This window comes from Capsella rubella, unplaced genomic scaffold, assembly GCF_000375325.1.
Source record: "Capsella rubella cultivar Monte Gargano unplaced genomic scaffold, Caprub1_0 scaffold_8, whole genome shotgun sequence".
NCBI lineage: Eukaryota > Viridiplantae > Streptophyta > Magnoliopsida > Brassicales > Brassicaceae > Capsella > Capsella rubella.
The window spans coordinates 11364681-11379399 of NW_006238916.1; the positions used below are offsets into that span (position 1 = coordinate 11364681).

The 14719-nt window shown below is 37.4% G+C and overlaps 6 protein-coding genes across 8 annotated transcripts; 4 read left to right on the forward strand and 2 right to left on the reverse strand.

The window, feature by feature from the left end:
• The first annotated feature begins 367 nt into the window (after window positions 1–367).
• Window positions 368–2049, forward strand: LOC17876891 (ubiquitin-conjugating enzyme E2 3). Its single transcript, XM_006281203.2, has 6 exons — window positions 368–613; window positions 1090–1238; window positions 1328–1353; window positions 1450–1539; window positions 1631–1719; window positions 1804–2049. Exons 2-6 carry the CDS (start codon window positions 1114–1116, stop codon window positions 1924–1926), a joined length of 453 nt encoding a protein of 150 aa, XP_006281265.1. The 5' UTR covers window positions 368–613; window positions 1090–1113; the 3' UTR covers window positions 1927–2049.
• Window positions 2050–2112: 63 nt separating this feature from the next.
• On the reverse strand, window positions 2113–4326 carry LOC17876188. Its single transcript, XM_006280391.2, has 6 exons — window positions 4205–4326; window positions 3996–4101; window positions 3332–3713; window positions 2579–3242; window positions 2418–2470; window positions 2113–2345 (listed from the first exon to the last, which is right to left on the reverse strand). The coding sequence occupies exons 1-6, from the start codon at window positions 4245–4247 to the stop codon at window positions 2310–2312; spliced, it is 1284 nt and encodes a 427-aa protein (XP_006280453.2). The 5' UTR covers window positions 4248–4326; the 3' UTR covers window positions 2113–2309.
• Window positions 4327–5873: 1547 nt separating this feature from the next.
• Window positions 5874–8141, forward strand: LOC17877149 (U-box domain-containing protein 41). Its single transcript, XM_006280193.2, has one exon. The coding sequence runs from the start codon at window positions 6194–6196 to the stop codon at window positions 7874–7876; it is 1683 nt and encodes a 560-aa protein (XP_006280255.1). The 5' UTR covers window positions 5874–6193; the 3' UTR covers window positions 7877–8141.
• Window positions 8142–9745: 1604 nt separating this feature from the next.
• On the reverse strand, window positions 9746–10071 carry LOC111830042. The gene is given in 2 exon segments (XM_023780529.1): window positions 9746–10014; window positions 10016–10071. Coding segments are annotated over 2 exon segments (183 nt in total). The 5' UTR covers window positions 10069–10071; the 3' UTR covers window positions 9746–9884.
• A 77-nt stretch (window positions 10072–10148) lies between these two features.
• On the forward strand, window positions 10149–13137 carry LOC17875763 (calmodulin-binding protein 60 A). 2 transcript variants are annotated; one of them, XM_006280269.2, is made up of 7 exons: window positions 10149–10326; window positions 10845–10923; window positions 11022–11074; window positions 11148–11632; window positions 11775–11935; window positions 12065–12271; window positions 12361–13137. In XM_006280269.2, the coding sequence occupies exons 1-7, from the start codon at window positions 10244–10246 to the stop codon at window positions 12820–12822; spliced, it is 1530 nt and encodes a 509-aa protein (XP_006280331.1). In that variant the 5' UTR covers window positions 10149–10243; the 3' UTR covers window positions 12823–13137. The 2 variants fall into 2 exon arrangements, with proteins under 2 accessions (XP_006280331.1, XP_023636278.1); XM_023780510.1 differs by having other exon boundaries at window positions 10232–10326; window positions 10855–10923.
• Window positions 13138–13274: 137 nt separating this feature from the next.
• Window positions 13275–14680, forward strand: LOC17875959 (succinate dehydrogenase subunit 7B, mitochondrial). 2 transcript variants are annotated; one of them, XM_023780520.1, is made up of 4 exons: window positions 13275–13429; window positions 13505–13573; window positions 13998–14100; window positions 14492–14680. In XM_023780520.1, the coding sequence occupies exons 1-4, from the start codon at window positions 13370–13372 to the stop codon at window positions 14560–14562; spliced, it is 303 nt and encodes a 100-aa protein (XP_023636288.1). In that variant the 5' UTR covers window positions 13275–13369; the 3' UTR covers window positions 14563–14680. The 2 variants fall into 2 exon arrangements, with proteins under 2 accessions (XP_023636288.1, XP_023636290.1); XM_023780522.1 differs by having other exon boundaries at window positions 13508–13573.
• Window positions 14681–14719: the final 39 nt, after the last annotated feature.

Below are 14719 nucleotides of genomic sequence, written 5' to 3' on the forward strand. Positions count from 1 at the left end.
ATGAAATTAGTAAAAATAATAAGAGATTTAGGGTGTGTATTATACTATTTACTCTTTCAAATTAAAATTGGAAATTCATTATTTTTTAGTGATTCTTAGATAAAATTCAGGGGTAAAAAAAAGGAAATTTGTAAGATAAACACAGATGTAGACAAAGACAAGTAAAATTAAGAATGGTGATAGCTTGCTGAGTCACGTCCGCTTGTGCCGAATGACTCATTGACGTATAACGTTTTGCCTTTACGCTAACCGACAAATAATCTCAAAAACCATTAAATATTTTATTAAAACAAAAAATATTTGGAAGAAAAAAAAATATTTTTAGTGTTTTTCTTTCTTTCTCATTATTTCTTCTCTTCCTTAATTTCTGTAAGATTCTCTCTTATTTGGCGAAGAAGAAAAAAAAAAAAATCTCTCTCAACTTTGATTCCCCTCTCTCTTTCTCTGTATTTTACTTTAGCTATTCTCCACTCGTATAGTTTCCATTATCTCTTCTGCTCTCTGTTCGTCGAATATGATCGATTCAAGGTTTTGAATATTGATAAACCCTAATTCCTGGTGTTGCGGATTCATCTGCTGGATTGATTCTTCATTGCAGCTTTTTGAATTCAAGGTAAGCCTTTTCGTTTGTAACATTTTCATTAGAAGATGAGATCTTTCATGCATGAATGTAGAATCTGATCCTTATATGCTCTGTAATCCTACTGCTCTTGATCTACTTCATTCAGAATTGAGGTTTAGCTTTTGGCTCAGCTGAATCAATACTTAATCTGCTCGTTAAACTATTCAAGCCTCAAGCTTTCTTGTTTCAAAGTTTTGGTTTTTCTTGTTTCTTTGATTGGAATTTTCGTTGACCTTAGGGTTAGGGTGGTTAGTGGTTGTTGAAGCTTTACGTCTTTGAGTAAACATGTTAGGTTATAGAAATGTTGATTTTGGTTTCTGCTTCTACTTCTCTGGGTAATCAAGGAATTTGAAACTTTTATCAGGAAATTAGGTCCTTGTTCTTGTTAGAAGGCTATATCGCTTTACCATACTTGTGGGAAGAGTTCAGAGAAGTTAACTCCAAACATTTCATTTTTTTTAATGCAGTGTAAGGTTTAATAGGTTGCAACAATGACAAGTCCAGCAAGAAAGAGACTAATGTGGGATTTCAAGAGGCTGCAGAAAGATCCTCCTGTGGGAATAAGTGGGTCTCCACTAGATAACAATATCATGCATTGGAATGCTGTCATCTTTGGGTATAACATTCTTGTGTGTGTGTTTCTGTATCTTTTGTTTTGTCTGCAACATATGCTTCAATCCTTGTCTAACTCCATTGTCTTTGCAGACCTGATGACACTCCATGGGATGGAGGTGATAATATCTTTCTAACATTTGGGGCCAACATATATTCATGAGTTATAACTAATAGCTAAAACTAATCAATCTGTTGTGTTCATCAATCATCAGGTACTTTCAAGATGACCCTTCAGTTCACTGAGGATTACCCGAACAAGCCCCCAACAGTGCGGTTTGTATCACGGATATTTCATCCAAACAGTAAGCTCAAGCATTCAATCAAAAAACATAGAGAAAAAAAGATCAAAAACTACTTCCCATTTTGATATTTGATACTTGAACTTTGGTGCAGTTTATGCAGATGGAAGCATTTGCTTGGATATCTTACAAAACCAATGGAGCCCCATCTATGACGTCTCTGCGGTACTCACATCGATTCAGGTTTTGACTTCTGAATTCTCCATTTGCTTCTTTTGCATTGTGGTGGGTCATTGCATGAACTAACCAAGACCTTCTGTTTCACAGTCTTTGCTTTGTGACCCGAACCCTGATTCCCCAGCAAACGCCGAGGCTGCGAGGTTGTTCAGTGAGAACAAACGGGAATATAATAGGAAAGTAAGAGAGATCGTGGAGCAGAGCTATGCATAATATATGATTTAGTTTGTTGTATTGTCTAGAGTAATTGGAGCTTGAGTAGTAGTTAAGTTCGTAAGACTTTTGAGCTCTGGAACCGAGATATTTTTCCAATATATATATATGATATCTTTATCATATCATCTGTGAATCATCAAATTTTAACAGATAACACTCTAACACTAGACAGAAGACATCAAATGAAGAAAATTTGAAATTAAACTTAACACAATTACAAAGCAAGCAAATAAAGTATTTGTTTTGTCTTTCAAACCACACTTTTAAAAACAAACTTGCAAAAGCTTTTCAACTATGTACTTTGAACAACCCATTCAAACCAAAAGAAAAAGAGTGATTGAATTATGTTGAAGAAATAGAAATGCTTCTTTGTTCCTCATTTAAACCTGGATTTCTTCTGCTGCATCAACATTAACCTGCGACGAGAAAACTTGTGTTAATCTTTTATGCTACAGAAACGACCTGTGAACTAAACAAGTTTTACTTACAGTGTTTTCCTTGTTCTCCATTTTCTTCATTTGCTTCAGAGAAGTAGCTTCAACTACACGAAATAACAGTAACACAATCAGCCACAAATCTTATTGAAATCACTGAGCTTGGAGAAGGATCGTTTAAACGCTTTTCAAAGACATTGTATGACATATTTTACCTTCTTTAGCTGTAGATTTCTTAGTTGACTTCTTTATCTCTTCTTGAACTTTCTTAGTCCTGGGTTTTGTGACCTTTTCAGACTTCTTCTGAGATTTATCGTCCTTGTTTATTGGAACTGTTCTTGAATTGGCAGAGTTGGTTGCTAGTGATTTCTTTGTCTTCGAAGGCGGGTTGTTCTTAGGAACAGTCTCCTTTCTTGCACGTTTCTTGTCTACAGGTTGAACAACAGTTACAACTGGAACATCATCTTTTGATGAACGAGGTCCTTCTTCTGATCCCTGAACAACCTCTGGAACCTCCTCTTGATTCACAATGATTTCATCCAAAGAACTTCTAATGCTTTCTTCTGGGACTGTTTCCGAGGTCTTTTCCTCCTTGACTGTTTCTGTGACAGCTGAATCCCTCAAAGCATCGTCTTTCGTGACCTCTGATGTGATGTTTGAATTTCCAGGCGTGGAGAGGGAACTCTGGACATCATTATCTTTGTTTAGAGACACAGCTGTCTCGTCAACTACGACAGAACTGGTATCCGAGACCTGCATCTGCTTTGATTCTTCTGAGATATTGTACAGTTCAGATAGCTCCTTCATAGCATCAGCAAGCCCATCCATGTTATTGCGACGAGCGTAGGATTTCAGCTCTTCTTTCATCTTGTCAAGTGTCTAAATTCCAAAACATAAACTCAGTGAGTTAAACAAGACTTGGTTGCAAACTTACAATCAAAGCTTTTCTGGGAATTAGGAAATTTTACCTGACACCCTGCATGAAGAGCAAGTTTAAAGAAACCAAGAGAGATAGAATGTTTGGCCACAGATTCAGCTAGCTTGATATGAGCCAGCCAATAAGTAGAGGAAGACAAGTCTTCAGGTTTCCTCCGAGTCACTGATGATCTCAGATGACTGGAGACAGGTGTTGCTGTCTCATTGAAGCTCCTAGCGACAATGCCTGATCTCCTTGGCTTGGTTTCAGAAAGAGAAGTGACACTGCTGCTCACTGATTTAACAGAAGAATTGCTAGTGGACTTGTTAGGAATCGAAAGTCTTCTTGGTGGTAGCTTGGTGCGATCAACACTCTTCTTCCCAGACAAATCAAGAACTGTAGTACTCTGACTAACAGCAGAAGCAACTCGTCCCCTAAGATTCAAACAAACCACACATATAGTATTATTAATTCATGAAACGAACTATATTGCAAAATTTACAGAAACGATAATTGCTAAAAACTCAAACTAGACAATTTGTTCCTATGAATCATGAGAAAAATTAACAAAAAATCTCAATCACAAAGCCAGTGATGATGATTGCATTATATAATCATAGAATCATAAATGTTTCGTCAATATCAGATCTAGAATCGTTATTGGATCAATCAAAATAGAAAAACGAAAAAAAGACAAAATGATTATGAGAGAAAACCTTCTGGGAACTGAAGAAGCAGAGAAATCAGGAACAGGAGGCTTCCCTTCCCAGGATCTAAGAGCCGATCTGAGAGGATACCTCAGCTTCGAATTGATTGAATTACCTATTAAGAAGTTTTCCGATTGAGACTAAGGATCAGAACATACGAGAACTGAAACGTCAAGTGATAATGAGAGAGATGAAACAAGAAGAAGATATAAATTTACCAGAAACAGCAGAGCTCACGCTTTTCTCCATTGATCTCTCCATTGATAAAACTTGGAAACTCTTTACGTTTTGGTTATTTTGTTTTCGTAAGGAGTGGGTGGAGAAAGGAATTAAAAAACTGAAAATCTCAGTTTGAAATTATGTGAGAGCGGAGATATCTCTGACTGCTTATAACAATACTATCTATAAAAAACAGACCTCGCAGATGGCCCTTGTACTATTTGATATTTCTTTTATAGACTCGTTATTTCAACTTATACCAGTTCTGACCCATTTTTTACTGTATCCATAGGGTACAGTTTGCGGTGAAATTGATTAAAAACAAAAATTCGAGCCTATATCTATGTAAATATTCATACAGTCACTTCTATCTAATTTGGAACAGATTAAAAAAGGTTTATAGTATTGAAAAAACATTAGTACGGGGTTAGAAATGAAGATTTGTAAAGTACAAGGGTCCCTGCTTTATTTATTTGGAATAGTCCTCCGTCGTAACCTAAGTTTTCTGTTGCAGTTTTTGACTTGAGGCGGGAAAGTGGTTAAAGTCTCTTTTGAGTTATGGGGAGGGAGAGAGACTCAATGTGAGCCGTCCGATTTGAGAATCTAAGGGACCTCTTTTTCCCAAACGCTCCGTTGTCTGTGGGGTCTTTTGTTTTTGTTTCTGTGTGGGTTTATTTTTTCGAACTTTCAAAATTCAAACAACGCGCCGTGCGATTACTGTTTGTTTTAACGATTTAAGATTATAGGGCCTTTTATAATGCTATGACCCATGTCTGTTTCCTCAATAATGGGCTTAGTTTGGGCCTTTTTTAAAAAATGCCCATGTCAGCGTTATGAATTGAGGAAGAGGTTGACGTTTGGAAAAGTTTAAAACGTCATGTGTTAATGGATTGATCTTTGACCATATCAAGCAAAGAAAGGATGTCAATAACTTTTTACACATTTATAAATGTCCTGACTAAACGAGTTAGTAAATAGTAAGTACATTCCAACAAAGGATCTTGAAACGAACTGTTCATTTATTTTAGAGTTATTTATTACTATTCTCTTTGTTTCATCAAGCTAGCATCAACACTCCAAAATCATCTACTTAACCATAGATCATAAAAATGGTGTCTACTTGATTAAGAGCAAAACATATATCCTAGTGCATTTATGGAAAAAAAAATATCTGAGTGGATGTCATGTTCTTATTTTTTTGTTTGTTTTTTTTAATGTAATCGATACTGTCGCTCAATTCCGACTTTATCTCACTAGAAACAATATAATTATATTGCTTTCACATACTAGTAGTATTATTTAAAGAACAATATTTTCAAGAATGCTTTATATTTAATTATAATCTCGTTTTCTGAGTATGTAACACGCCTTACCCGTCTGTCACCGGTAATTATCATATCATATGGTGTGTGCATTATTATTATTATTACTCGCTCTACTTTCTTTTCTTTTTTTGCGTGTGTCAAATTTACTTGGACTTGCTCAACATTTTTGATGTTATAAATTCCCTAAAAACAATTTATCCGAGGTTGGTAAAAATTAAATTCAGAGACACCTTTTTGAGGTATGTGTTCCCTATTTTGTGATTTGTTGATTCTGTATTGAATTAGAAACTGTATATTTATGGCTCAAATGGTGATTTATTATTAGGTGTCCATTAAAATAACGATCATCATCATCACCTTTACAATATTAATTATCTAAAAAGTAAACCAAGAAAAAAGTCAGACTCGTTACTATCAACGTAACCAATTCCGTTTTGTTGTTTACAATCTAATCTCCCTTGATTTACGTATTAAACAACTACTCAAATTGATACAGTTTCCCTCGGTTTAATTCAACTTAATGTGGTTCCGGTTTAATAATCAAAAACCTTTTTGGACTTGATCAAAAGACTTGTGTAATAGTATTTCGAGCTTTTTGAGCTCGGAGCCGCTTCTTCTTTTTCGTCTTCTTCCTCCTCTTGAAAACCTAAATTGTTTTCTCCGATGGTTGGAAACAGGCAGAGATGGTTCTCTTTCCACCAAAGATCCTCTTCAGCCACTGCTACAACTTTACCACAGCACAAACACGACGAGACTCCACCGGAGTTTCTTTGTCCCATCACCGGTTTCCTCATGTCGGACCCTGTAGTCGTCTCCTCTGGTCAAACCTTCGAGCGTCTCTCCGTTCAAGTCTGTCGTAACTTAGGGTATACACCGGATCTTTTAGACGGTACCCGACCCGATTTCTCCACCGTCATCCCAAATCTCGCCATTAAATCCACCATTTTCAGCTGGTGTGATCGGAACAAAGTCGACCACCCTCGTCCTCCTGATTCCGCTTACGTAGAAGCCGTGGTTCGTGCCCGAATCGATAAAGATCCGAGCCCGACTCCGAGTCCGAGTCCGGGTCCTAAGGCTCCGGAGCCTGAGATCCTCCCTCCTGTTGAAGAGAATTCACCTTCGGATTCGGATTACGACGCAGTGATGGAAGCGATTCGAGCTCGATCTAAGAGCTCAATGTCACCGACGACGTCTCTCGAGTCGGTTACGATTGGTCAGAGTCCATTTCACCCAGCTCGAGCCGTTAGTATGTTCTCTTCTTCCACTACTTCTTCTTCCTCTGGAGTTTTCGCTGGAGCTGATAGTCCATTTCGAAACGCCATCTCTTTCTCTTCCTCCGATCACTCTTCCTCTCCCATGTCGCCGGAAGAAGAAGAGATCTTCAACAAACTGAGAGGTACCGACATTTTCGACCACGAGCAGGGTCTGATTCTTCTAAGGAAGATGACGAGATCTAGTGAGGATCTTCGGGTTTCGCTTTGTACAGATCGGATTCTCTCTTTTCTCCGATCATTGCTTGTTTCACGGTACAATCTTGTCCAGACTAACGCCGCCGCGTCTTTGGTTAATCTCTCGCTGGAGAAACAGAACAAAGTTAAGATTGTACGGTCAGGATTTGTTCCTTTGTTGATTGACGTTTTGAAATCGGGAACGACAGAGGCGCAGGAACATGTTGCAGGAGCTTTGTTTAGCTTGGCGCTTGAAGATGAGAATAAAATGGTGATCGGAGTTCTCGGTGCGGTGGAGCCGCTTCTTCACGCTCTTCGTTCCTCAGAGAGCGAAAGAGCACGTCAAGACGCAGCTCTTGCGCTTTACCATTTGTCGCTGATTCCAAGCAACCGAACAAGGCTGGTTAGAGCTGGTGCGGTGCCGACTCTGCTTTCCATGGTTAGATCCGGCGATTCGACCAGCCGGATTTTGCTAGTGCTGTGTAACCTGGCGGCTTGTCCTGACGGAAAAGGCGCTATGTTAGACGGAAACGCGGTGGCCATTTTGGTAGGGAAGCTAAGAGAAGTCGGAGTTGGTGATTCCGAGGCGGCACGTGAGAATTGCGTGGCGGTACTGTTGACGCTTTGTCAAGGGAATTTGAGGTTTAGGGGATTGGCGAGTGAGGCGGGAGCTGAGGAAGTGTTGATGGAAGTGGAAGAGAAAGGGAACGGACGGGTGAAGGAGAAGGCGGCGAAGATATTGCAGGCGATGAGAGGAGGAGGAGGCGGGAGAGAGAGTGAGTTTGGGGAAAATGCGGAGGCGCGTGAGTGGAACCGTATGCTTGAAGCGACTGGGCTAAGTCGGACTCAGTTTCAAGGAGGGCAAAACGGGGGTTTTGCTTATTCCTCCCAGTTCTAGCTTCTTCCTTTTTTTTCGTTATTTAATTGTTTTTTTTGTGGGTATCTCTTTGCTCCTTACCTTTTTTTGGGCAAATATGATAATATGTTTCCTTTTTTTGTTTGATAAAAATGGGTGTAAATTAATTAATTTTGTGTGAATTGTAATATGTGATTATTGTTTTTTTTTTCTTTTCCAACCAAATGACAAAAGTGAAATGTCCATTTGTTTTGTAAAGAGATGTCTGATGTTTTTATTTTATTATTTCCTCTCTTTTTCCTTACCTTTTTATGGTGTAAAATGTTATCTTTTTTTTTTTGCTTTTATGTTTGATAGATATGCAAATGGGTGTAAAATCAATATAAATTTTGAGTGGAGTATGATATGTGACTATTTTATTGTCTCAAATAAATGACTAAAGTGAATGTTTAAATTTTTGTAAAGAGATGTCTAAAGTTTTTCTTGTAAATTAATTTGCAGATTAAAAAGATGTGTGGAAGAGAGAGAGAGAGAGAGAGAAGAGGACACAATCAAACTTAAGAGACAAACGTACGTGTGATGGGGGAGAATTGAAGAAATAGAAGTGGAGAGGAGTTTAAGCATTTGGTCAAAGTCAGATAGTTCGTGTGAAGGTGTCAGAGGGACACAAACATAACTCTGAATTATTCTACAGAACATTCCATCTGATACCATGAGATCCAATTACAATATTTAGCTAAACCAATCCTGATTTGTTGCTGTCAAATTAATTAAAGGCAAGAAGCATGCAAAATACTTATAAAGTTTATAGTTGAATGATTCTGTATGTTTCCTAATACATAGTGAATGTACATACTTCTAAAAAAGTATAGTAGTTAAATATATATATATATAAGGTCGGATTTGAATTGATCCTTGGTCGCACACAACTGATAACCTTTTTTTTGTGGGTGAATGATGTGATTTAGGTGTTTGAGAACGCAACTATACTTTGAGATATGTTTAGTGGAGAAAGGTGTGTGTTTGTCCCTAGAGCAGACTGCATGCTTTTTAATATAAAATAACTTAAGACAAACTCATTTTCTTTTTCTCATACTTCAAATCACGCGTCTGTGTTTTATGATTTCTGGTTGGAAGTGAGAATGGGGATGGGGATGTCAGCATTATTGTTGAAGATGTGTATGATTGGTTTTGAAGAAGTGTTTCTGTATATGCCATAACAAAAAAATTATTAAAATCGGTTTGGAGGAAACAAAACGAATCATATTATTTTGCCGACGTTTTGTACATGATTTCTCAGTAGATGTAACTTTAAAACTGAGTTAGAGACATATAGGGGTCAAAACTGGAAAAAAAAAAAAAAAAAAAAAAAAACATTTTTCATATCCGCTAGTTGGCACAGGATAGTTATCAAACATTAGAATGTTATAATTTGTTTGTCGACCCACTTGGAAAAGATAAATCTCTAGGACAAAACCTGATGGCTGGGCCGCTGGGGCAGATGTTAATGTTATCATCCAATAGGGGTCGTTTTTGTGACCTAGCTACACTTGATTCATATCCATGTGACAATAAGAACAAGGATGAATTATGGATGATTGCTGTTTCCGCATGCTTGATCATTTGGTCCAGCAGCCCTAACAATTCTTTTAGGAAAAAAAAAAAACAAGTCCTCGTTTTAATCCAAAATTCGTATGAACAGAAAATTAGGAAACCCTTCTTCTGCGACCTATGTACATACATAAACTTCTAGAAAGATTTACGTATATAAATCTTTCTTTAAACACAGTTTCCATTCGAAGGCTGCCAAGTTCTAAACATTGAAATTTGATGAAAGCACTTAAACTATTCCGAGAGTTAGGACGTACAAAAGATGATTAGATTTAAAATGGAATGGTCAAAACATATCTTTCTTTGTTTTAAGTTAGAAGCACTCAAGCAAAACAATAGATTACAATGAGAGATTTTAGGGGTTCCTCGTCACTGACGCGGTTTCAAAAGGTCCCACACAACAAACACTGAGAAAGAAAGCTTCACACAAACACACACACTAGTCTAGTTTTCTCCGTGTTCTGTCTCTATCTGCTCTTACCACAAAGAATTTGTACAATCCCTTCTTCTTTTTTTTTTTTTGATACTGGGACATAGTTTTTTTTAAGAACTGGTAAGGAAGCGTTAGATAAGATAATTCCAAGATACGGGTCTTTCTCGTTTTCTTTGGAGATCAGATTCATTTCTTACGATAATTCCGTTACTCTTTTTGGGTATACATATATATCTTTCCTTCCTGGAAATTACGGTTCTTTTTGTTTCTACAAAATCACACAAAAAACGCAGAAGGCAAAAAAACATTCTGTAAATGGTTGAAATTCTCTGTGGATTTCAACGGCTCTTGTGGGTATCTGAAAGATGTCGCAGAAGAGAGAGTTTGAAGATGGCAAGGCTCGAGTTGAAGGCGGCTCATCCGAGGATAAGCGTCGAAGATTCAAAAGGTATTGTCTTGTCTCTGGTTTTAGGGCTTTTGATTTATGTCGTTGTTAGTTGATTCAATAAGCATCAGTCTTCTTCGATTCAATCAATCAATTGGGTTTATTTATCAGCCTGTAAGGATGAATTGTAGCCTAAAAGTTGTGATCTTTCTATTGGAACAAGTAGACTGAACTGTGAGGCCAACTTCTACGGTTTGTGGGAGTCTTCAATTAGATTGTTTCTGGATCGTTTTGTTTTTTTGGCTTGGAAGTTATCAGTAGGTTTGGTTTTTTCTGTAAACAAAGAGTGATACTTTTGGGTAGATAAAATTGGATATGGATTGAAAGACAAAGTGTACTCATAATACTAGCATAGTAGCATGTATGACTTTGCATAATCACCATGGTTGGGGTCTCCTCGATAAGAAGCTTTGTTTTTCCCAGCCACTTCCTGTTAACATAGCAGCAATGTTTATAAAGTTTTAGACTTTCTATAGTTTTAATGAGAGAATTCCCACGTTTGACTTTGGATCCAAATTTAGTGTGGTTCAGGAGGTTATGAGATTGCAAACTGTCAAGCATTTTCTCGAACCTGTTCTCGAGCCTTTGATTCGTAAAGTGGTACGTACTGATCTTGGTAATATAAAATACAGTACCTTTTCTCCTCTAGGATCGAGTGTTTATTTTAGCAATTAAATTATGAATATCCCGTGGAACAGGTCAAAGAAGAAGTTGAACTGGCTCTTGGAAAGCATCTAGCAGGCTTCAAGTGGTAAACTGATTTTCAAAATAAATATTAGATTCTCAGGGTTTCTCTGGTATGAATATTTTATTCCCATGTTCAGGATTTGTGAGCAAGAGATTCATCCTTTGGAATCAAGGAACCTGCAGTTAAAGTTCTTGAACAATATATCGCTTCCTGTGTTTACTTCAGCTCGGATAGAAGGAGATGAAGGCCAAGCTATAAGAGTTGGATTAATCGATCCTTCAACTGGCCAAATTGTCTCTTCTGGTCCTGCATCATCTGCGAAGCTCGAGATTTTTGTTGTTGAGGGTTATTTTAACATTGATAGTGACTGGACAGCTGAGGATATCAGGAATAATATTGTAAGAGAGAGAGCAGGAAAGAAACCTCTACTCAGTGGGAATGTTATTGCTGTTCTTAACGATGGCATCGGTGTTATGGATGAAATTTCATTTACAGATAATTCTAGCTGGACTAGGAGCAGGAAGTTCAGACTTGGGGTGCGGATGGTTGAGCAGTTTGATTTTGTCAAAATTAGAGAGGCAGTAACAGAGTCCTTTGTCGTAAGAGATCATCGAGGAGAGTGTAAGTATGGCTTGTTAGTTTACTCTCTCACATTAAAACCAATGTTGGAGTATCTTTCTTATAAGTATTACCTTCCTGTTCTCATTATCTATAAACTAAAGCATTGGTTTCTTTCTTCTACCTCTTTCTCTCTCATTTCCAGTGTACAGAAAGCATCATCCTCCTTCTCTTTTCGATGAAGTATGGAGGTTGGAAAAGATAGGAAAAGATGGAGCATTTCACAAACGACTGAATTGGTCAAATATAAAGACTGTCAAGGATTTCCTCACACATTTCCATTTGAACTCTTCTAAACTCCGGCAAGTAAGATTCTTCTACCTCATTGTAAACGATCTGTGGCTATGTTACTAAGGCTTCTGATCTGTGGTGAAGATTGAGAAAACACAGTTTTTAAGGTTGTCTATATCTAATGATGATTGATGTTCCTTGCAGGTTCTTGGTACGGGTATGTCTTCAAAGATGTGGGAAATTACTTTGGAACATGCTCGATCGTGTGTTCTGGATAGCAGCGTCCATGTGTACCAAGCTCATGGATTTCAGAAGAAAACCGCTGTTGTCTTCAATGTCGTAGCTCAAGTGCTTGGACTGCTCGTGGATTTTCAGTATATTCCTACTGAGAAGTTATCTGAGATTGAAAAGGTACTAATCCTCTCTCCCTATAGATCTGACTTGGATTCTCTTTTATATACTGCAGGTCTTCATAATCATTTTGATTGTTTCTGATTTAGGCTCAAGCCGAGGAGATGGTAACTGTTGCATTGAGTCACCTACATGAAGTATTGTCGTATGATGATGAGATATCAATGATGAGGAACTTTCTTAATGTCCAGGCTTCTCAAAGCAGTGTCGGGATTGACTATTCCGGTCTGAGTTTGACCAGTTTGGAAAGCTACGGTTTTGTGTCAAATGATCGCAACACAGCAGAATGTAGTGGCCAGTACAGTGATGATGTTGACATGGACGTAATTCCACAGGGTTTATATGAAGACTACGAGAATCTCTGGAATTGCTCTCAGATTCTAGGCCTAGAAGAACCGCAGTCAGATTTGCACTGTGCGGTAGACGATTTCATGTCACAGAAGAATGCTTCAGTGGGTAAGGCTCACAGCAGAAGATGGACAAAGCTTTTCAGTGTCTCGAAATGGCTCTCTGTTTTCAAGAATGTAACAGTTAGGAAAAACCTGAAATGAGTACACAGTAAAGAAAGAAGAAACAACAACTCGCCCTGGACAGATTCGTGTATATATATATACTCAGGGGAAGCTTGTGAATCTCGGGTTTCTGATAAGCCAGAGGCGTTCAAAAGTGTTTTCTTTCTTCTTCTTCTTCTTCTTCTTCTTATTTTCTTTATCTCCATCTTTGTGTTAAAAGATGTGAATATGTTTAGGACAGCTTCATTTTTGTTGAAAGCTTAAAAAACAGGATGGTCAGTACCACCAAATGCAGAAGTATGTTTCTTGGTTTGCCAGGTTATGTGAAACTGAATAAATTGAATATTTTCTAAAGTTTTGTGTTTGAGATTCAAAGCACACTAGACTGAGTATGAAGATTTTGGCTGAGTAATGAATGTTTGGGTTGATAATATCTAATAATATAGTTTTGGGGGGTCAAAATAGAATAATTCTAAAGTAGTATACAGCTCATGTCGGAAAAAAGTTTCTTCGAAATCTATATACTTAAGAACTGGAAGGTTTAGCTATTTCCTTGTGTTGTTGGATTACTCCTTTGAATCTGATCATGGCGTTTTTGTTCAACAACGCTTCAATTTCGTCGCATCTCCGTTCTACGTCTTCACAGGTTTGGATCGAATCATGTTAATCGGATTTGTTCGTTTGGTTTTGTGACAATTTTTACTTACTGAAATATTTACAGAAGACGGGTGATGCGTTATTACTATCGCGTCGGGGATTGCACATCGAGCCAGGAACTCGAGAGAAAGCTGTAAGTTATTCTATACAATCTGGTTTATCTAGGGTTTGTTCTTACATTTCGCTGTTTGCTTGTTTTGGGACAAGCTATGGTAGGATTGTAGACTCTTTATGAACATTTGGAATCTGAAAATTGTGTTAGATTTACGATTTGATCGAGCACTGGATCATTCTGACTTAGTTTTTTTTTTTTTTTTTAAGTGGAATTTTCTGTCTCTAGTATGACATAGAGGAAAGAAAATTAGAGCTCCTGGAAGAGTTGGTTTTTCAATAGATTCCCTGAGACTCTCATGTGATCACTAGTGATGTTTGTTAGTCTGGATTCATCTGAGAGAAGAATATTTTTTAGCTCTTGTTGATGGTTATGCTGTTTCATGGCATTTTCTTATATAATTGATGAGAGTTTGTTGTGTTGCTTAATGAAAATATCTGTGTAGCTCTTGGCTGAAGATTCTGCTTTGAAGAGATTCAAGTCTCATAAGAAAAGTGTGCACAAACTGAAGAGGATTGGAGATGTGCTCACAGTCGTTGTTGTTGGAGGTTAATCACTTAGTTCACAACTTTGTCAATGCTAATCAGTTTTGTTTTGCTTTGCTCTGTTAGTAGCCTAGACACATAATCTGGTGTAGGAATCATAATGAATATGAGCAAGAGATTCACTAGGCACACTTAGATAATGAATCTGAGTAAGATAGAAGCACGAATGTTTAGTAGCTTTTAAAACATTCCTCTACCAAATTTCCTCCTGAAATGTCACTTCATTGTCGGATCATTAGATAGTTGGATAGAAATAATACATAATCTACTAGTAAACTGAACAGTTTTCCAACTTTTTTCTGATGTACTTGGTAATATGAATTATGGAAATCACGAACCTACTCGGGGTTGTGCTTATCTCTCGTGTGTTGCTGCTTGTTTTTGTATCTTTCAGGATGCTGCTATGAAATCTTTGTCAAAGCTGCCATGAGAAAAGAAGCAATGGCTGCAGGAAAAAGCTCATGAGTCTGTCTTACTTGTCTTTTTTTTTTTTTGTGTGCCTTTTTTTATCCTATTCAATTCAAAACACGGACGATAGTTTATGTAATAATATTTTTTTTTAAATTAAGATCAGTCGGTTTAAGTATTAGGCCCAACAAAAGAAAAAGAAAAAAACATAATA